This window comes from Dendrobates tinctorius, unplaced genomic scaffold (assembly GCF_039654945.1).
Source record: "Dendrobates tinctorius isolate UK_male_01 unplaced genomic scaffold, ASM3965494v1 ptg000230l, whole genome shotgun sequence".
Taxonomy (NCBI): domain Eukaryota; kingdom Metazoa; phylum Chordata; class Amphibia; order Anura; family Dendrobatidae; genus Dendrobates; species Dendrobates tinctorius.
The window spans coordinates 2,707,918-2,725,093 of NW_027361897.1; the positions used below are offsets into that span (position 1 = coordinate 2,707,918).

Consider the following 17,176-nt stretch of genomic DNA (forward strand, 5'->3'; position numbering starts at 1 on the left):
GCAGCCGACGCCCTTCTGAGTCGCTGGTGATGTCTTTGCTGGATTCTTGGAGACCAGTCTGATTCCTGCTTCCCAAAGATAAGTTTTTGCTCTGCTGTTGAACTTATTAGTTTTGTTTTGTTTACCTTGTTTTTTTGGAGTTCAGTCATCCCCGGTCGGGGGGTTGCTGAGTTCCATTTTTGTCTCTGATCAGTTTGTGTCTTTTCTCTGTCTTCAGAATTTACCTGAGTGCTGATATAGTCATTTTGAAGTCCTAGCGACTTCAGGACCTGTTTTTCCTATCAGACGGTTGGGACATTTTTTGGTAGGGTTTTTTACGGATTGCAGACAGCAGCTTTTCTATCCTGTCCTTTTTAGTTAGCTTGGGCCCCATCGTTTGCTCAACCTATCTTTCTATCTGTTAGTGTTTTCATCTTGCTTCACCGTCATTATATGTTGGGGGCTGCCTATTGCTTTGGGGTCTGCTCTGGGGCAGTTTAGATGTCCCCTTTCTTTCTTTAGGCCTATATAGTTCTCCGGCTGTGATCCAGGGGTCTAGGGCATCGTGGGAACCCCCACGGCTAATGTTAGTTGTTGTGGATAGGATCAGGGATCTGCAATCCGATAGCTACCAACCTCTCCGGTTTTCTGGACTTGGCTTGTATTTTTGTTTTTTCCTCCTTCGGTGACTCATTCATAACAATCACCAGCCATACCGCAGATCCTAGGGTACTCAATAGCAGGAAAGAATTGTAAGGAAGAAAAAAAGAAAAGAGTTTGTCAGAATTTTTTTTTTTGTGTATATTTTTTCCTCTGTTTCTGAGGCCGTAGGGGGAATTTTTTTTCTTTCTCAATGGAGATGAAGCAATTGTCTGATCGTGTGGAGCAGCTCACTGCTGATGTGCGGGGAATTTCCGCCTATCTTGCTCATTCACATGCTGCTGAACCAAAGATCCCTACTCCTGGTGTGTTTTTTGGGGATCGGTCTAAATTTTTGAATTTTAACAATAATTGTAAATTAATTTTTGCCTCGGAGCCTAACTCGTCAGGGAGCTCTGCGCAGCAGGTTAAAATTGTCATCTCTTTGCAGCGCGGCGATCCCCAGGATTGGGCGTTTTCTTTGAAACCTGATGATCCTATTCTTACTAATGTGAATGCATTTTTTCAAGCCTTGGGGTTGTTGTATGATGAACCTAATGCTATTGATCGGGCTGAAAAGGCCCTGTTGGCATTGAGCCAGGGTCGGGATTCTGCAGAGTTGTACTGTCAAAAATTCCGAAAGTGGGCTTTCCTTACTACCTGGAATGATGGTGCCTTGGCAGCTCTAGTTCGGAAGGGTTTGTCAGAAACCGTAAAAGATACTATGGTGGGATTTCCTGTTCCCTCTGGTCTTGACGATTCTATGTCATTAGCCATTCAGGTTGATCGGCGTTTGCGTGAACGCAAAACCGCACGAGAGGTGTTGCCACCTGTTGAACAAATGTCTGAACCTATGTAATGTGATAGAGTTTTGTCTAGGGCGCAACGTCAGGAGTTCAGAAGGCGTAATAAGCTGTGTTTCTTCTGTGGTGATGCCTCGCATATTATTTTTGTCTGCCCTAAACGAGAGAAACGTTTTGCACACACATTTGCTGTGGGTGGTGTTCAACCTAAGTTTCTTCTGGCAATTACTCTGATCTGCTCCCTGTCCACATTTTGCGCTAAGGCTTTTGTGGATTCGGGAGCAGCTCTTAACCTGATGGACTTGGATTTTGCTAAACGTTGTGGATTTCCTATGACACCTCTGCGGACGCCTATCCCTTTGAGGGGGTATTGATGCTACTCCTTTGGCGAAGAATAAACCTCAGTTTTGGACCCAGGTGGTAATGCGGGTCGCCACAGACCATCAAGAGAATTGCAGATTTTTGGTGTTGCATAATTTGCATGATACCATTGTTCTGGGGTTTCCCTGGTTGCAAATCCATAATCCAGTTTTGGATTGGAAATCTGTGTCTGTGGTGAGTTGGGGTTGTCGGTGTGCCATTAGTGATGCTCCTGTTTTCTCCACCTCTCCCCAGTCGCATGATGTTCCTGACTATTTGGCTGATTTTTCTGATGTATTTAGTGAGAATGAGTCTGCGTCTTTGCCTCCTCATAGGAGTTATGACTGTGCAATTGAGCTGAGCCCTGGGTGTAAATTTCCCAAGGGTCGACTTTTCAATTTATCTGTACCCAAGCACGAGGTTATGCGATCCTATATTAAGGAGTCGTTGGAGAAGGGTCATATTAGACCGTCCTCTTCACCCTTAGGTGCTGGGGTTTTTTTCGTGGCTAAGAAAGATGGGTCATTAAGGCCTTGTATTGACTATCGTTCCCTCAACAAAATTACTGTTAAATATCAGTATCCGTTACCCCTGATTTCTGATCTATTCTCCAGTGCTTGCTGGTTTACAAAGCTTGACCTCAGGGGGGCGTATAATCTTATTCGCATTAAGCATGGGGATGAATGGAAGACGGCGTTTAATACTCCGGAGGGACATTTTGAGTACCTGGTGATGCCTTTTGGGCTCACTAATGCCCCTTCTGTCTTCCAGTGCTTCATGAATGATATTTTCCGAGACTTGGTGGATAAGTTTTTGATCATCTATCTGGATGATATTTTGATCTTTTCCAAGGATTGGGACTCTCATGTGGAACATGTTCGGACTCTGTTCCGGATTTTGAGGGAGAATTCCCTGTTTGTCAAGGGATCGAAATGCCTTTTTGGTGTACAGAGGATTTCATTTTTGGGATTTATTTTGTCTCCGTCAACTATTGAAATGGACCCGGCCAAGGTACAGGCCATTTATGATTGGGTTCAGCCCACTTCTTTGAAGGCCCTCCAGAAGTTTTTGGGTTTTGCTAATTTTTATCGTAAATTTATAGCTAATTTTTCTGGTATTGCCAAACCATTGACTGATTTGACTAAGAAGGGTGCTGATGTGCTGAATTGGTCTCCGGAGGCTGTTTCTTCCTTTCAGGAGCTGAAGCGAAGGTTCACTTCTGCTCCGGTTTTGCGGCAACCTGATGTCTCATTCCTGTTTCAGGTAGAGGTGGACGCTTCTGAGATTGGTGCAGGAGCTGTTTTGTCCCAAAAAGATCCTGTAACATCTAAAATGAATCCCTGTGCTTTCTTTTCCCGAAAGTTCTCCCCATCCGAACGTAACTATGATGTGGGGAATCGGGAACTGTTAGTCATGAAATGGGCATTTGAGGAGTGGAGACATTGGTTGGAGGGAGCTAAACATCAAGTCGTGGTCCTTACTGACCACAAGAATTTGATTTACCTGGAGTCGGCCAAACGCTTGAATCCTAGACAGGCTAGGTGGGCCTTGTTTTTCACACATTTTGATTTTGTGGTCTCTTTTCTTCCAGGCACTAAGAATGTCAAGGCAGACGCCCTCTCTAGGAGTTTCTTTGATGATTCTCCTGTTGTGACCAAGCCTGCTACCATCTTAGGTGAGGGGGTAGTTCTTTCTGCCATCTCACCCGATTTGAGACATGCTCTGGAAGAGTTTCAGGAGGACAAACCTGAGCGTTGTCCCATTGGAAAATTGTATGTTCCTGACCAGTGGAGGAAGAGAGTGATGTCTGAAGTTCATTGCTCTGCATTGGCTGGTCATCCAGGTATATTTGGTACTAGAGATTTGGTGAGTCGGTCTTTTTGGTGGCCCGCCTTGTCTCGTGATGTCAGGAATTTTGTGCAGTCCTGTGGGACTTGCTCTCGGTCTAAACCTTGTTCTTGCTCTAGTGGGTTGTTGATGCCTTTGCCGGTGCCCAGGAGGCCATGGACCCATATTTCAATGGATTTTATCTCTGATATGCCTGTCTCTCAGAGAATGACTGTTATTTGGGTGATTTGTGATAGATTCTCTAAGATGGTCCATCTTGTACCACTCCCTAAGTTGCCATCTTCCTCAGAGTTGGTTCCCTTGTTTTTGCAACAGGTGGTTCGCTTGCACGGGATTCCTGAGAACATTGTATCTGACAGAGGAGTTCAGTTTGTGTCTAGATTTTGGAGGACTTTCTGTTCCAAGCTGGGAATTCAGTTGTCCTTCTCCTCTGCGTTTCACCCTCAGACCAATGGGCAGACGGAGAGAACAAACCAGACTTTGGAGTCGTATTTGAGATGTTTTATTTCTGCTGAACAGGATGATTGGGTTTCATTTTTGTCCTTGGCCGAATTTGCTTTAAATAATAGAGCTAGTTCTGCCACTTTGATGTCACCTTTTTTTTGTAACTTTGGGTTTCATCCTCGATACTCTTCAGTGCAGGTGGAGCCTTCTGCCTGCCCAGGTGTTGACACTGTGGTGGAGAGAATGCACCAGATCTGGGACCAAGTGGTGGATTATTTGACTCTCTCCCAGGAAAAGGCCCAGCGGTTTTCCAACCGGCATAGGACCATTGGTCCCCAGTTTAAGGTGGGTGATATGGTTTGGTTGTCATCAAAGAATATCGCTATGAAGGTGGCTTCTCCAAAGTTTAAACCTAGATTTATTGGACCTTACAAGATTTTGGAGATTCTTAATCCAGTCTCTTTTCGATTGGCTCTTCCTGTTACATTTAAGATCCATAACGTGTTTCATAAGTCTCTGTTAAAGAGGTTTGTTGAGCCAGTAGTTCCTGTGGTGGCACCTCCTGACTCGGTATTGGTTGAAGGTAATGTGGAATATGAGGTTGAGAAGATACTGGATTCTCGCCTGTCTAGACGGAGACTCCAGTATTTGGTTAAATGGAAGGGTTATGGCCAGGAGGATAATTCTTGGGTCCCTGCATCCGATATTCATGCCGAAAGATTGGTTCGTGCCTTTCATCGGGCCCATCCTGATCGCCCTGGTAGCGTGGATGAGGGTTCGGTGACCCCTCCTCAAGGGGGAGGTACTGTTGTGAGTTCATTTTCCCCTTCACCGTCGATGTCTGATGAACTCCCTCTTCTGGTGAAGGAAGGTAGTGAGGCTGATTACCAAACACCTGATCTTGTAGATGATGACTGGGTAACAGGAACTTCTGACTGGATATAAGGCAGCCGACGCCCTTCTGAGTCGCTGGTGATTTCTCTGCTGGATTCTTGGAGACCAGTCTGATTCCTGCTTCCCAAAGATAAGTTTTTGCTCTGCTGTTGAACTTATTAGTTTTGTTTACCTTGTTTTTTTTGGAGTTCAGTCATCCCTGGTCGGGGGTGTGCTGAGTTCCATTTTTGTCTCTGATCAGTTTGTCTCTTTTCTCTGTCTTCGGAATTTACCTGAGTGCTGATATAGTCATTTTGAAGTCCTAGCGACTTCAGGGCCTGTTTTTCCTATCAGACGGTTGGGACATTTTTTGGTAGGGTTTTTTACGGATTGCAGACAGCAGCTTTTCTATCCTGTCCTTTTTAGTTAGCTTGGGCCCCATCGTTTGCTCAACCTATCTTTCTATCTGTGTTAGTGTTTTCATCTTGCTTCACCGTCATTATATGTTGGGGGCTGCCTATTGCTTTGGGGTCTGCTCTGGGGCAGATTAGATTTCCCCTTTCTTTCTTTAGGCCTATTTAGTTCTCCGGCTGTGATCGAGGGGTCTAGGGCATCATAGGAACCCCCCACGGCTACTGTTAGTTGTTGTGGATAGGATCAGGGGTCTGCAATCCGATAGCTACCAACCTCTCCGGTTTTCTGGACTTAGCTTGTATTTTTGTTTTTTCCTCCTTCGGTGACTCATTCATAAAAATAAGTGGTTCACAGGACAAAAGTCTACTCAGGCTAAATACCCTTTTGATCCAGACCTAATGAAGGATTGGTTACAGTCCCCTCCGGTGGACACTCCTGTATTGCGTCTTGCTTCAAAAACGTTCCTATCCGTTTCTGAGGGTTCCTTAATCAGAAACCCCTCCGATCGTCAGATTGACTACCTTGCTCGTTCAGTTTTTGAAGCTTCAGGAGCAGCGCTTTTCCCGTCTTAAGCGGCAATTTGGGTCACTAAGGCAATGGCCGCTTGGGCAGAAGTCTTGATTACTTCCTTCCAGGGCACTAATCTTCCTCTGGAGGCAACCATGGTCGCCAGGTAGATAATTCACACAGCGGACTTTGTAGTGGATCCTCTTTTGATGCCGCCAATTGCGCTGCTCAAACTGCCGCTAATGCGATCTCCATTAGAAGAGCCCTATGGCTCCGTGACTGGCGGGCGGATGCCACACCTAAAAGATCGTTGACTTCTCTCCCCTTTCAAATGGGTTGTCTTTTTGGAGAGAAATGGAATCAGCTCATTTCTGATGCTACTGGAGGAAAAAGTAAATTCCTTCCTCAACAAAAGGCTGTTCGGCCGTTTCGCAACCAACAGCCGACGCGCCTTTTCGATCTTTTCGCAACAATTCCGGTTGATCCTCCTCTACCTTCTCTTCCGGATCAGGTCCGTCCCCGCACGGAGACAGAGGCTCCCAGGTCTCATACAGACCTAACCGCTCTTGGAAACCCAGGCCTAGGGCTTCGGGATCTAGGGGAGCCAGATCTCATACATCTACCCAATGACTTGTTGCGGTATCCGGAGGTCGCCTACTATACTTCAGCCACACCTGGCTCGTGGTCGTCCACGACAAGTGGGTCAGGGAGCTGGTGTCCTCCGGATACAAGATAGAATTTTCTTCTCCCCCTCCAACTCGCTTTTTCCTTTCCTCTCCCCCCAAGGGAAAGACAAGAGCCTTTCTTCGGGTGTTCAGGCTCTTTTAAGGGACAGTCATCATTCCGGTCCCTCATCACGAAAGGTTCAGAGAAATTTATTCAAACCTTTTTGTGGTTCCAAAAAAGGACAGGACGATGCGACCCATTCTGGATCTCAAACTGTTAAGTCAGTTTGTCAGGGTACAGCGATTCCGATCAGTTGTTACTTCCATGCAAAAAGGAGAGTTCCTAGTATCCATCGACATCAAGGACGCTTATCTTCACATTCCGATCTGCCCGTCCCACCAGCAGTTCCTACGTTTTGCAATTCATGAGGAACACTTCCAGTTCGTGGCCTTGCCCTTCGGACATGCCACTTCCCCCAGCGTCTTTACCAAGGTCATGGCGGCTGTCATGGCCATTCTCCGCTCTCGGGGAGTAGTGGTGTTACCGTATCTGGACGACCTGCTCATCAAGGGTCCGTCCCTTCCAGCCTGCAAGGAATCCGTGGAGATAACAGTAAATACACTTTCGTGCCTGGGGTGGAAGATAAACTTTGAAAAGTCTTCCCCGAAACCGGCTCAGCAGATTTCCTTTTTAGGAATGATCATGGACACTTCCCGCGGGTTGGTCATTCTCCCTCCAGAAAAGATGCAACCCTTGCAACCAGAGCTGTGGAGTCGGAGCTCATTTTGGTGGAGTCGGTATAAAATGGACCGACGCCGACTCCTAAAATATACAATAAATTGGGTACAGTACTTCATTGCAGAATGTGCTGAATATTTTTTCAGAGGAATTTGGGAAAGTTATGAAATGTCCTATAAATGGCTGTTCTATTCCTGATCTAAGGCTACATTCACACACAGCGTTTTTGAGGATGTTTTTCAGCTGCAAAAGCAGATCAGATTTTTAAAAAACCGCATCACCTGAAAGGTTTTTGAGTTCATAGATAATGTTTTCAATAGCAAAAGCAGATTAGAAATCTGCTCCATCCATTTATCCATATCTGTCTATCCATATCTTATCTGTACCAGAAAGAATGAAAGCCGGATAGCACAGAGACTTAAGGGGGTTTACACATAGCGATCTCGCTAGCAATATCGCTAAAGCGTCACCGATTTTGTGACGCAGCAGCGATATTGCTAGCGATATCACTATGTGTGATACTTACCTCCGACCGTCTCCCCCGCTGTCTGTCGCTGATCGCGCGAGATCGTCCGGGTCCATTTCTCATCAGGTGCTTCCTGCTGGCGCCGACGAGCGACACGTGGGCGGGCGGACGTTAGTATCGCTGCGTGTGAAAGGTAAGCATCGACTGCTGCTGCATCGCTAGTGAGATCTGCCTGTTTGGCAGCTCACTAGCGACCATTTAGCGATGCACCAGCGATCCTGACCTGGTCGGATCGCTAGTGCATCACTGAATGCAAAGGGGCCTTAAACACTCTTTTTTTTTTTTTTGCGCCAGTCAGGTACACCGGTACACCTCATAGCTGCCCAAAAGGACCCCCAGGACAGGCATTGCTCATCTTCAGTAACACATCAACATCAATTGATAGTTGGAATAAATAGACTGCATTCACCACATCTTCTTAAGGTGTAGGCTTTATTTTCAAGTGTAGGGGTGTGCAGTATGAGGTTCGCAGCAGCTGAGGTGTCAGTGCTGAACTCCAGCACCAGTGAAGCTCCTCCTCTACAGACAAGGGTACAACACAGACAAGTAAACATATTCAGAAAGAAGGAAGGCACTTATCTCAGAAGAATTGCTAGAGTGAACACCAGGATAACAAGATTAAGGTAATTACTTCTTAAAGCATATTTAAACTTTCAATAAACTGTGCATAAATCAATAGTCCAGTATACTGTATGTTCTCTCTGTATGCTTGATGCTTGTTTGCTTTTTCTTTGAGCTCATATACTTTTGGGAAGCTAGCGTTTATACAATATACATACAATATACAGGGAGAATACAGCAACAGGATTGATGAGGACTTATATGAGGACTTGTGTAGGTATAGAAGCCAAAACATCAAGTTATTAGCTCTGTTATCAGTTTCTTTGTTCCTAGAGTATGATACACAACAAACTTGCTCCCTCCCTCCTCCCCTCTTCATAGACTGTGAAGCATTTAGTGAGCTGTACCGTAATAAGAAAAGCCTTGGAAATTCAAAGTAAAGCAATCTAATAACATATTTTACAAACTTTATATTTGTCATCTGTACTATTGATTTATGCAAAGTTTGTTTTATTTTTATCTAAATTTATACAGTGGGGAAAGTATGTATTTGATACACTGTTGATTCCCACCTACAAAGAATGGAGAGGTCTGAAATTTTTAATCATAGGTACACTTCAACTAAGAGTAACAGAATCTACAGGAAATGTCTGACCTCTGTAATTGCAAACAAAGGTTTCTCTACCAAATATTAAGTTCTGTTTTTCTATTGTATCAAATACGTATTTCATTCAATAAAATGCATATTATTTAAATCATACTATGTGATTTTCTGGATTTTTTAATCTGTCTCTCACAGGTGAAGTGTACAATTGCAGATCTCTCCATCCTTTGTAGGTGGGAAAACTTGCACAATTGTCAGTGTATCAAATTCTTATTTTCCCACTGTACATGGTTCCCTGTTCTTGCTGGAATTATAATATACATTATTTTATTTTACAGGACAAAATTATTTTTATATGATTACAAAATATCTAAGAAGCTCCCCATGAAGTCAGCTGTATTTGAGCATTTCACAGTGACTCAAGATGAAAAATACTTTGTGTGTCAATATATGACAAGTGACCCATAGGAAAACAAATGCTGTGATGCCAAAATCAGCGCATACTCAGGCAGTGATAAAAATGCTCCTACAAGAGCTTCCAATCTAAAAATACATTTACAACACTTCCACCCAGAAGTTTTCAAAGCTGTGACTTAGAAAGATAACAGCAGCACCAATAAACCCACGCCCAGCACTTCCTGCCAGGCAAAGGAGGAGGAAAGAGCATCTCAAACATATTTTGTAAGTGACAAAGTTACTGTAACAATGACAGCAGATATAAGACAGCTCAAACAGCTTGTTGTGAAGGACGGTGTACCATTATTATTTGCACGACCAGCTTTTACAGCTCTTAATGGAGAAATGGCCCGCAAACTTGGTGTTTCTCTGGAAAGAGAAAGTATTAGAAAATTATTGATTGAAGAAGCCCTTAAACAAAAGGAAAATCTTAAAAAGACTCTCAAAAGACGCTTCATGTTTCTTAAAATGGATGCCTGTACACGACAGAGTAAACTATTTTGCCATCAATGTTCAATATGTTTGTGACAACCAAGAAATTGTTACCAAGACACTGGCAGTAAAAGATACTAAAGCTCATCACAGCAGCCAGTTTCTCCAGGCCTTAGTGGAAAAAGTTCTGCAAGATTACGAACTCAAAAAAGAACAGGTTCTTGATATTGTAACGGACAATGCTTCAAACATGATAAGTACAATTAAATTGATGTATGAGAGTAAAGAACAACAGCTAGAAGAAAATGTAGGATTCAGTATGTTTTGAGATGGAAGGCCACAGTGCTGTTCATGTAACTGAGGAACAAACAGATATTAAAACAGAAGAATAGCAAAATTATACTTTAGAAATAGATGATCTTGTTGAAGCTGCTTAAAAACATTTTCATATTCATCACATGCGGTGTTTTGTGCACACGCTGCAGCTGGCAATAAGGGAGAGTCTGCAAGAGGGACATGCTGGAAGTCTGATTAGAGAAGTGAGGAAATTGGCTATTGCCACCAGAACCCCTAAAATTGATTCCATCTTGAAGAGACGTGCTGGGAAAGGGGCAATTGTCGATCAAGCCACTCGGTGGGGTGGCACTTATTTAATGATTGAGCGATTGCTTCAACTAAAACCGTTTCTTACAGATATGGCGAACCCTCAGGTAACCCTAAATGAAGGTCAATGGACACAGGTGGCTGAATTGAAGGAATTGCTTAACCACCCATTTATCGTGTCTAAAAAATTACAAGCTGAGGATTTAACTCCTGGCATTTTCATAAGGGAGTGGAAGAACTTGCTATTTTGCCTGTCCCAAAGAGGTGGTTTAATCACAGATGGCATTTCTGCTTCAATGAAACGGAGAGAGACACATCTATTGGAAAATAAAAATTTTCTGGCAGCTGTTTATGTGGACCCAAGCCATAGTATACTGCTTGATGATCAGCAGCTTACTAAAGGAAAAGAAGCTCTGACTGAGGTAGCAGTTAGGATGAGTGGCCTACAGGAGGACTGCCAGGTGCAAGAGGACTTGGGTCCTGACAGTGCTACTGCTGCCATATCTTCATCCTCATCAGATGAGGAGTTTGACTTTGACAAGTATTTGGATGACATAGAGCAGGCAAAGCGTTGCCGCAAGGAAAAAGACTTCACTCGGCTCCTATAGCAAGCAGATTAACCATATTTCAGCAAAATGTTTCACTTGCTCTAAAAGAAATAGAAAAATTCAACCGTTCATCAAAACTGACTGTGCATGAGTCAATTCCTTCATACCTAGAAATTGTTATAGATGCTGCCCATGTGGTTACGGCTTTGCCTCCAACCCAAGTTAGTGTAAAGAGGTTGTTCTCTGGCCTTATAATTATTAGGTCAAATTTGAGGTCCTCTATGAAGGAGGATCTGATGGAGGCAATTCTATTTCTTAGAATAAATTCATAGACTGCACAAATATTATTTAGTATGTCTTTGTTGAAAACTGTTTTTTGCCACTTACATAGTTTATTACATAGTGTTATATATGTAATCGATATTACATAGTGTATTAGATATTTACAATTCATTACAGTTTTTTGTGTTCTAAAGTTGTATTCCAATAAATATATATTATGTTCTATCTAAATATCTTGATTATTGTATCATAAAAATGATTAAATGTCTGATGTTCACATTGTACTACAATACATTTTTCACTTGAATATAAGCAATATATGTTGGAGTCGGTGTAAGGGAAATTGAGGAGTCGGAGTCGCAGGTTTGGCTTACCGACTCCACAGTCCTGCTTACAACAGGCAGTGCGGACTCTTTCCCGACCAGCTTCTCACTCCATTCGTTTCAGCATGAAAGTTCTCAGAAAGATGGTGGCTGCGATGGAAGCAGTTCCATTTGCACAGTTCCATTTCCGTACCTTGCAACATGCGTTGCTGTTAGCTTGGGACAAGAACCCGTTCTCCCTGGACCCGTTGTATCCTTCTGTCCCTACGGGTCAGGCAAGCCCTCAGGTGGTGGACACTGAGCTCCTCACCGAATCAGTAAGATGGTCGGTAGTAACCACCGATGCAAGTCTTCTCGTCTGGGGTGCGGTCTTTCGTCACGACACGGCGCAGGGTCGTTGGTCGACCCGAGAGTCACATCTCCCCATCAACATTTTGGAGATACGAGCGATCAGACTTGCTCTACGGAGTTTCCACCATCTCGCAGGTCACCCCATCAGGATCCAATCCGACAACGCCACGGCTGTAGCATACATCAACTGCCAGGGAGGTACCCGGAGCAGGATGGCCATGCACGAAGTGAGTCACATCCTCCATTGGGCCGACACCAACCATTCTCCCATCTCAGCAATTCACATGTCAGGCGTAGAAAATTGAGCTGCAGATTTCCTCAGTCGCCAAGGCATTGCCTCAGGAGATTGGCTCTTCATCCGGAAGTCTTTCTGCAGATTTGTCATCGTTGGGGGACTCGATGTGGACCTCATGGCCTCCAGACTAAACAACAAGGTGTCTCGGTTCATTGCCCGATGGCGCGATCCATGCGCCATCGGAGTGGGTGCCCTAGTTCTACCATGGCACCGGTTCCGGCTCCCGTACATCTTTCTCCCTCTTCCCTTGCTTCCGAGGGTCATCAAGAAGATCAGAGCGGAGGGTGTACCAGTTATCCTAGTCGCGCCAGATTGGCCGCGCCGAGCATGGTATACAGAACTAATACAACTAGTCGCAGACGTCCCCTGGCGACTTCCAGATCGCACGGATCTGCTTTTTCTGGGCCCGATTTACCACCAGAACTCCGGGGCCCTGTCTTTGACGGCGTGGCCGTTGAATCCTGGATTTTAGCACAGGCTGGGTTCTCTCATGACGTGATTTCCACCATGATTAGTGCTAGGAAGCTTGTGTCCAGGTGTATCTAGCACCGCACCTGGAAAATTTTCTTTTCATGGTGCAAGGATCATGGTCGATCCCCTCTGGTGCTCTCCATTTCAGCTGTATTGGAGTTCCTTCAATCCGGATTAAAATCAGGCCTCGCGCTTGGCTCGCTCAAGTGCCAAATTTTGGCCTTGTCAGTGCTTTTCCATTGCAAAATTGACACCAAACCTCAGGTCAAGATGTTCATTCAAGGAGTTTCCCATGTGGCACCTCCTTATAGAAGGCCATTGGAATCATGGGACCTTAACCTGATTCTCGGGGCCTTACAGGAGGCTCCTTTCGAACCGCTGCAGGACGTGTCATTGACCGTCCTCTCTTGGAAAGTGGTCGTTCTAGTGGCAGTTACGTCAATCAGACGAGTTTCGGAAATGGCAGCCCTGTCCTGCCGCTCTCCGTTCCTGAAATTTCATCAGGACAAGGTAGTTCTCAGGACGTCCCCGTCCTTCCTGCAAAAGGTCGTCTCCTCTTGCCATCTCAACGAGGAAATTGTTTTGCCTTCCTTTTTTCCGGCCCCAATCCATCGCATTAAGAAGGCCCTGCACACCCTGGATGTGGTTAGGGCGCTGAGACGGTACATCTCGCGGACGGCTCCCTTCCGCAAGTCAGATGCCCTGTTCATACTTCCAAAGGGGCATAGGAAGGGTCTAGCCGCTTCAAAAGCAACGCTAGCCAGGTGGAATCGCTCAGCGATTCAGGAATCATACCATGTCAGGAACGCGCCTGTCCCAGCGGGGATTAAGGCGCACTCTACCCGGTCAGTGGGCCATTCGGCACCAGGCCTCGGCAGAACAGGTCTGCAAGGCTGCGACATGGTCCAGTCTGCATTCTTTTAAAAAACATCACCAAATTTATTCTCAGGCCTCTGCGGATGCAGCTCTCGGCAGACGCATCCTGCAATCTGCAGTACCTCAGTGTTGACTCAGTGGTACATGGGGTACTAGCAGATGTATGCTCCCCACCCAGAGACTGCTTTAGGACGTCGCACTGTCTGTGTCCCCCAATGAAGCATAGGAGAAATAGGGCTTTTTGTGTACTCACCGTAAAATCCTTTTCTCTGAGCCATTCATTGGGGGACACAGCACCTGCCCTGTTTAGCCTACTGGCTCATTTGTAGCATTCTTAGATTGTGATATAGTTATGGTTATTGTTGACTATTTAAGCTCCTACTGCTTTTTTCACTGAACTAGAGATATCTCATCCAGCGAGAGAGTGTATACTGCAGGGGAGGAGTTAACTTTTTTTTTCTGGTTTACTTCGTGTCCTCCTAGTGGCAAGCAGCATAACACCCACTGTCTCTGTGTCCCCCAATGAATGACTCTGAGAAAAGGATGTTACTGTGAGTACCCAAAAATCCCTGTTTTGCTCATGGGAAAATCCCTTTAATTTAAAAGCTAAATTATTAGTTTTTACACCATGTGTTTAATGTATTTATAAGAAAGTAGGCCCTCTTTAAGTCAATGCTTTATTTTACTTTTCGATGAATGTGGTGCATGTACATTATATTTTTGATATTCGCTCATTTTTATTCTTTAATCAAGGGAAAGCTTCATGATTACTGGGAGCCAAAGTGCGACGACTCGAGCCTGAAAACCTCAGAAGAAATTATCAGCGATTCTCAGGATTTTCCTTATGATGACAACTGATGTCCCCCTTATCCCCACCTCCCCCTACCACTAAATGGCTCTACTTTCTGCTTTACTGTAGACGATGTATAGAAAATATGAGAGATGCCATTTTCCGCATCACCTGCTTTAACTTTTAAATTACAATTCAGACATTTTGGATATACTTTAAATCTTATTACATATCGTGGTAAATATGTGATTCACCAAAGAAAGTAAGTAAAATAGTGCCCATTTTTGGTAATTTTATAACATGTATATATGATATAAGGTAAATGTACATAAGGACTTAATAAGCTTTTCACAATATTGGTTACGTAAACCATGCCTAATAGAAAAACAATGCTTGGGCATAAACTTGCATTTTAATAACCACAGCCTATACAGTTAACCAAGCTGATGTCTTTTTGTTGTCTTTTGTAATATTTGGTAAATCCTGTATGTAGGCAGAATGTTTGTTTTTTGTTAAAAAAAAAAAAAATTATTGAACAAACTGGATTGTAAGATAACGTGGCCGTCTGTAGTGAGCTATTTACTTCTATCCTTCTGCATATTAGAACGGCTACAGAACTAAACTATCCTCAACATCGTTTAAAAGGGTTTTTCAGGATAATCTTTTTGACCCCTAAGGCTGCAGACATATGAAATCAGAAACTGAGCAGTCACAAAGCCTCCGCTGCTCCATTGATTCCTCTGTGCCGCTGCCCCGATCTTTTAACAGGCTGCAGCACGGACAGGGACGTAACTGCTGCAGCCAATCACAGGGCTTAGGTGCTCATGTTGTCCAAATGTGCATCACCGCTGAGACTAATGATTAGCTGCGGTGGCTTGTTAGCAAAGACTCAGGAAGGCCCAAGGATCAGTAAGTCTACAAGTCTATAAGAAAATAAGTCTAACCCGGACAACCCCTTTAAAGATGTCTCACAATGGTCATTTATTATCAGCCGTGGTGACCTTGCGAAGTCACTGGGCATATGTGATAAGTGTCAATTATGGGAAAGCCGCTGTAAATGTTCATCTCTATGCTGCTGACGTGCACAAAGATACTGAAGTTGGAACACATTAGGTTGTCATGCCTGTAGCAGAAGAACTTCCATTTATTGCTGTAACATACTGTAGATCTCCACTATTTTGGGTAAGAGTGAGAATTCTTAATTCTGTCATTTAAATGTTCAATTTTGTATCTATTTTTTTTTTTAACATGCCACTATATCTGACCTTTTTAAAATAGGAATATCTCCATAGAGCCAGGAAGTATTCTCTTCAGTTTTGCATCGTAGGTGGTATCGCATTCCCGATAAAGTAATTATTCTGAAATATCTTTTTTGTGATGTGTGACTTCTGCAAATGTATAAGTAGAATGAAGACTTGATGGTTACATTTCACTTATGTGCCGGCATACGCTCTGCCACCGATGATTTAAAAGTGTTTTCCAGGCTTACTTTATTGATGACTTATCCTCGGGATAACGGAGAGCAGATGGGGATCCAACACCAATCTGCTGTTTATTAACTCCAGTATCAAAGTACAGCACCCGCTGCCAACAATTGCAGATTATCACCTATTCTCTGAAATCACCACACCGGTGCTTTTTGTTTTGTTTGTTTTTTTATAGTGCCACCCTTGGAGTGGTATCACTAATGTCTGGTCCCTGCCTGTAGTAAAATACTTACCAGCCCCTGTCTTCTGCTGTTTCTGGCGTCGCTCCAATCCCACTACACTATATTGTGACCGCAGCTCCTGGCTGACCGGAAGTCACATGCAACAGTCATAAGCTCTCTGTGTAAGTCTGAGATCCTCCTTCTGGCTCTCCTAGATTTACATGGTGAAGTGACCTCCGCCCAGCAAACACTGGAGCGGTCCATATAGTAACAAATAGCCAAAGGGGACGGGAGAGGTCCCGGGAAGAGCAGAAGACACTGAGCAGTAGGTATTTTTCTACAGCCCAACAATATATGTTGATGATTTCCGGGAGGCCTTAACAGAGGGGCTTCAAAATGCAGCCCAAAGAAAAATGAACCAGAATTTGTTTTTCATTATTAATGTAAGTATTTACTAACACAGACACATCTGCTAACAATTCCTTTTTTATAAAGGTCAGTAATAGTGACATCATCTTTTTTGGGGAGGGTTTAAAGAAATAACCCAACTCTGTTAATTTAATTTATAGATTTTTTTTTTTTTGTACTATGTTAATATATTATCATTTCTAAACTACCTTGTATTTTTGTATATGTAGAAGAATTTTGTTTCTATGAAAGTTGCACTTTGTTATTCCTCATTTTTTATGTTTGCTATTTATAAAACAAAAAGTTAATCCCTTTCCTTGTTTTCTGTTCTTCACAAAAGCAAGCAACTTGTTCATTTGATAGTTATATAGTACAATCTAATCTATTATGTGTGTGGGGGGGGGGTATATATGTATGTGTGCAGCCAGTACTAGGCAATCCTTGCTTAATTAGTTCAGGGCCCCATAGAAACCAGCATGTGACATCGGTCATTAAGTGACGACAATCAGCGTCCACTAACCAGCTACAGCTTTTACTATTTTATCAGAGCAGCCACTGATTAGCTGCGGCGGTAATGTAACACAACGTCGCCCTATCCGCCGGGAGCAGCAGCGTGACAGAGCGGTGCCACTGCAGGAAATGACTGTATATCATCACAATTTTTTTTTATATATCTTCAGTTAAGCAGTGGACAACCCTTTTAATAGCATTCAATGTTAGGCCTCTTTCAC

General features: G+C 43.8%; 1 protein-coding gene across 3 annotated transcripts in view; it reads left to right on the forward strand.

Moving 5' to 3' along the window:
* SLF2 (SMC5-SMC6 complex localization factor 2) overlaps nucleotides 1-16,759 on the forward strand; it is a 137,524-nt gene extending 120,765 nt beyond the window's left edge. For all 3 annotated transcript variants that reach the window (XM_073555775.1, XM_073555777.1, XM_073555776.1), the window contains one exon: nucleotides 14,353-16,759. In XM_073555775.1, the coding sequence (XP_073411876.1) occupies nucleotides 14,353-14,457 (105 nt within the window). In that variant the 3' untranslated portion in view covers nucleotides 14,458-16,759. The remainder of the gene's footprint in view (nucleotides 1-14,352) is intronic.
* The last annotated feature ends 417 nt before the right edge of the window (nucleotides 16,760-17,176 follow it).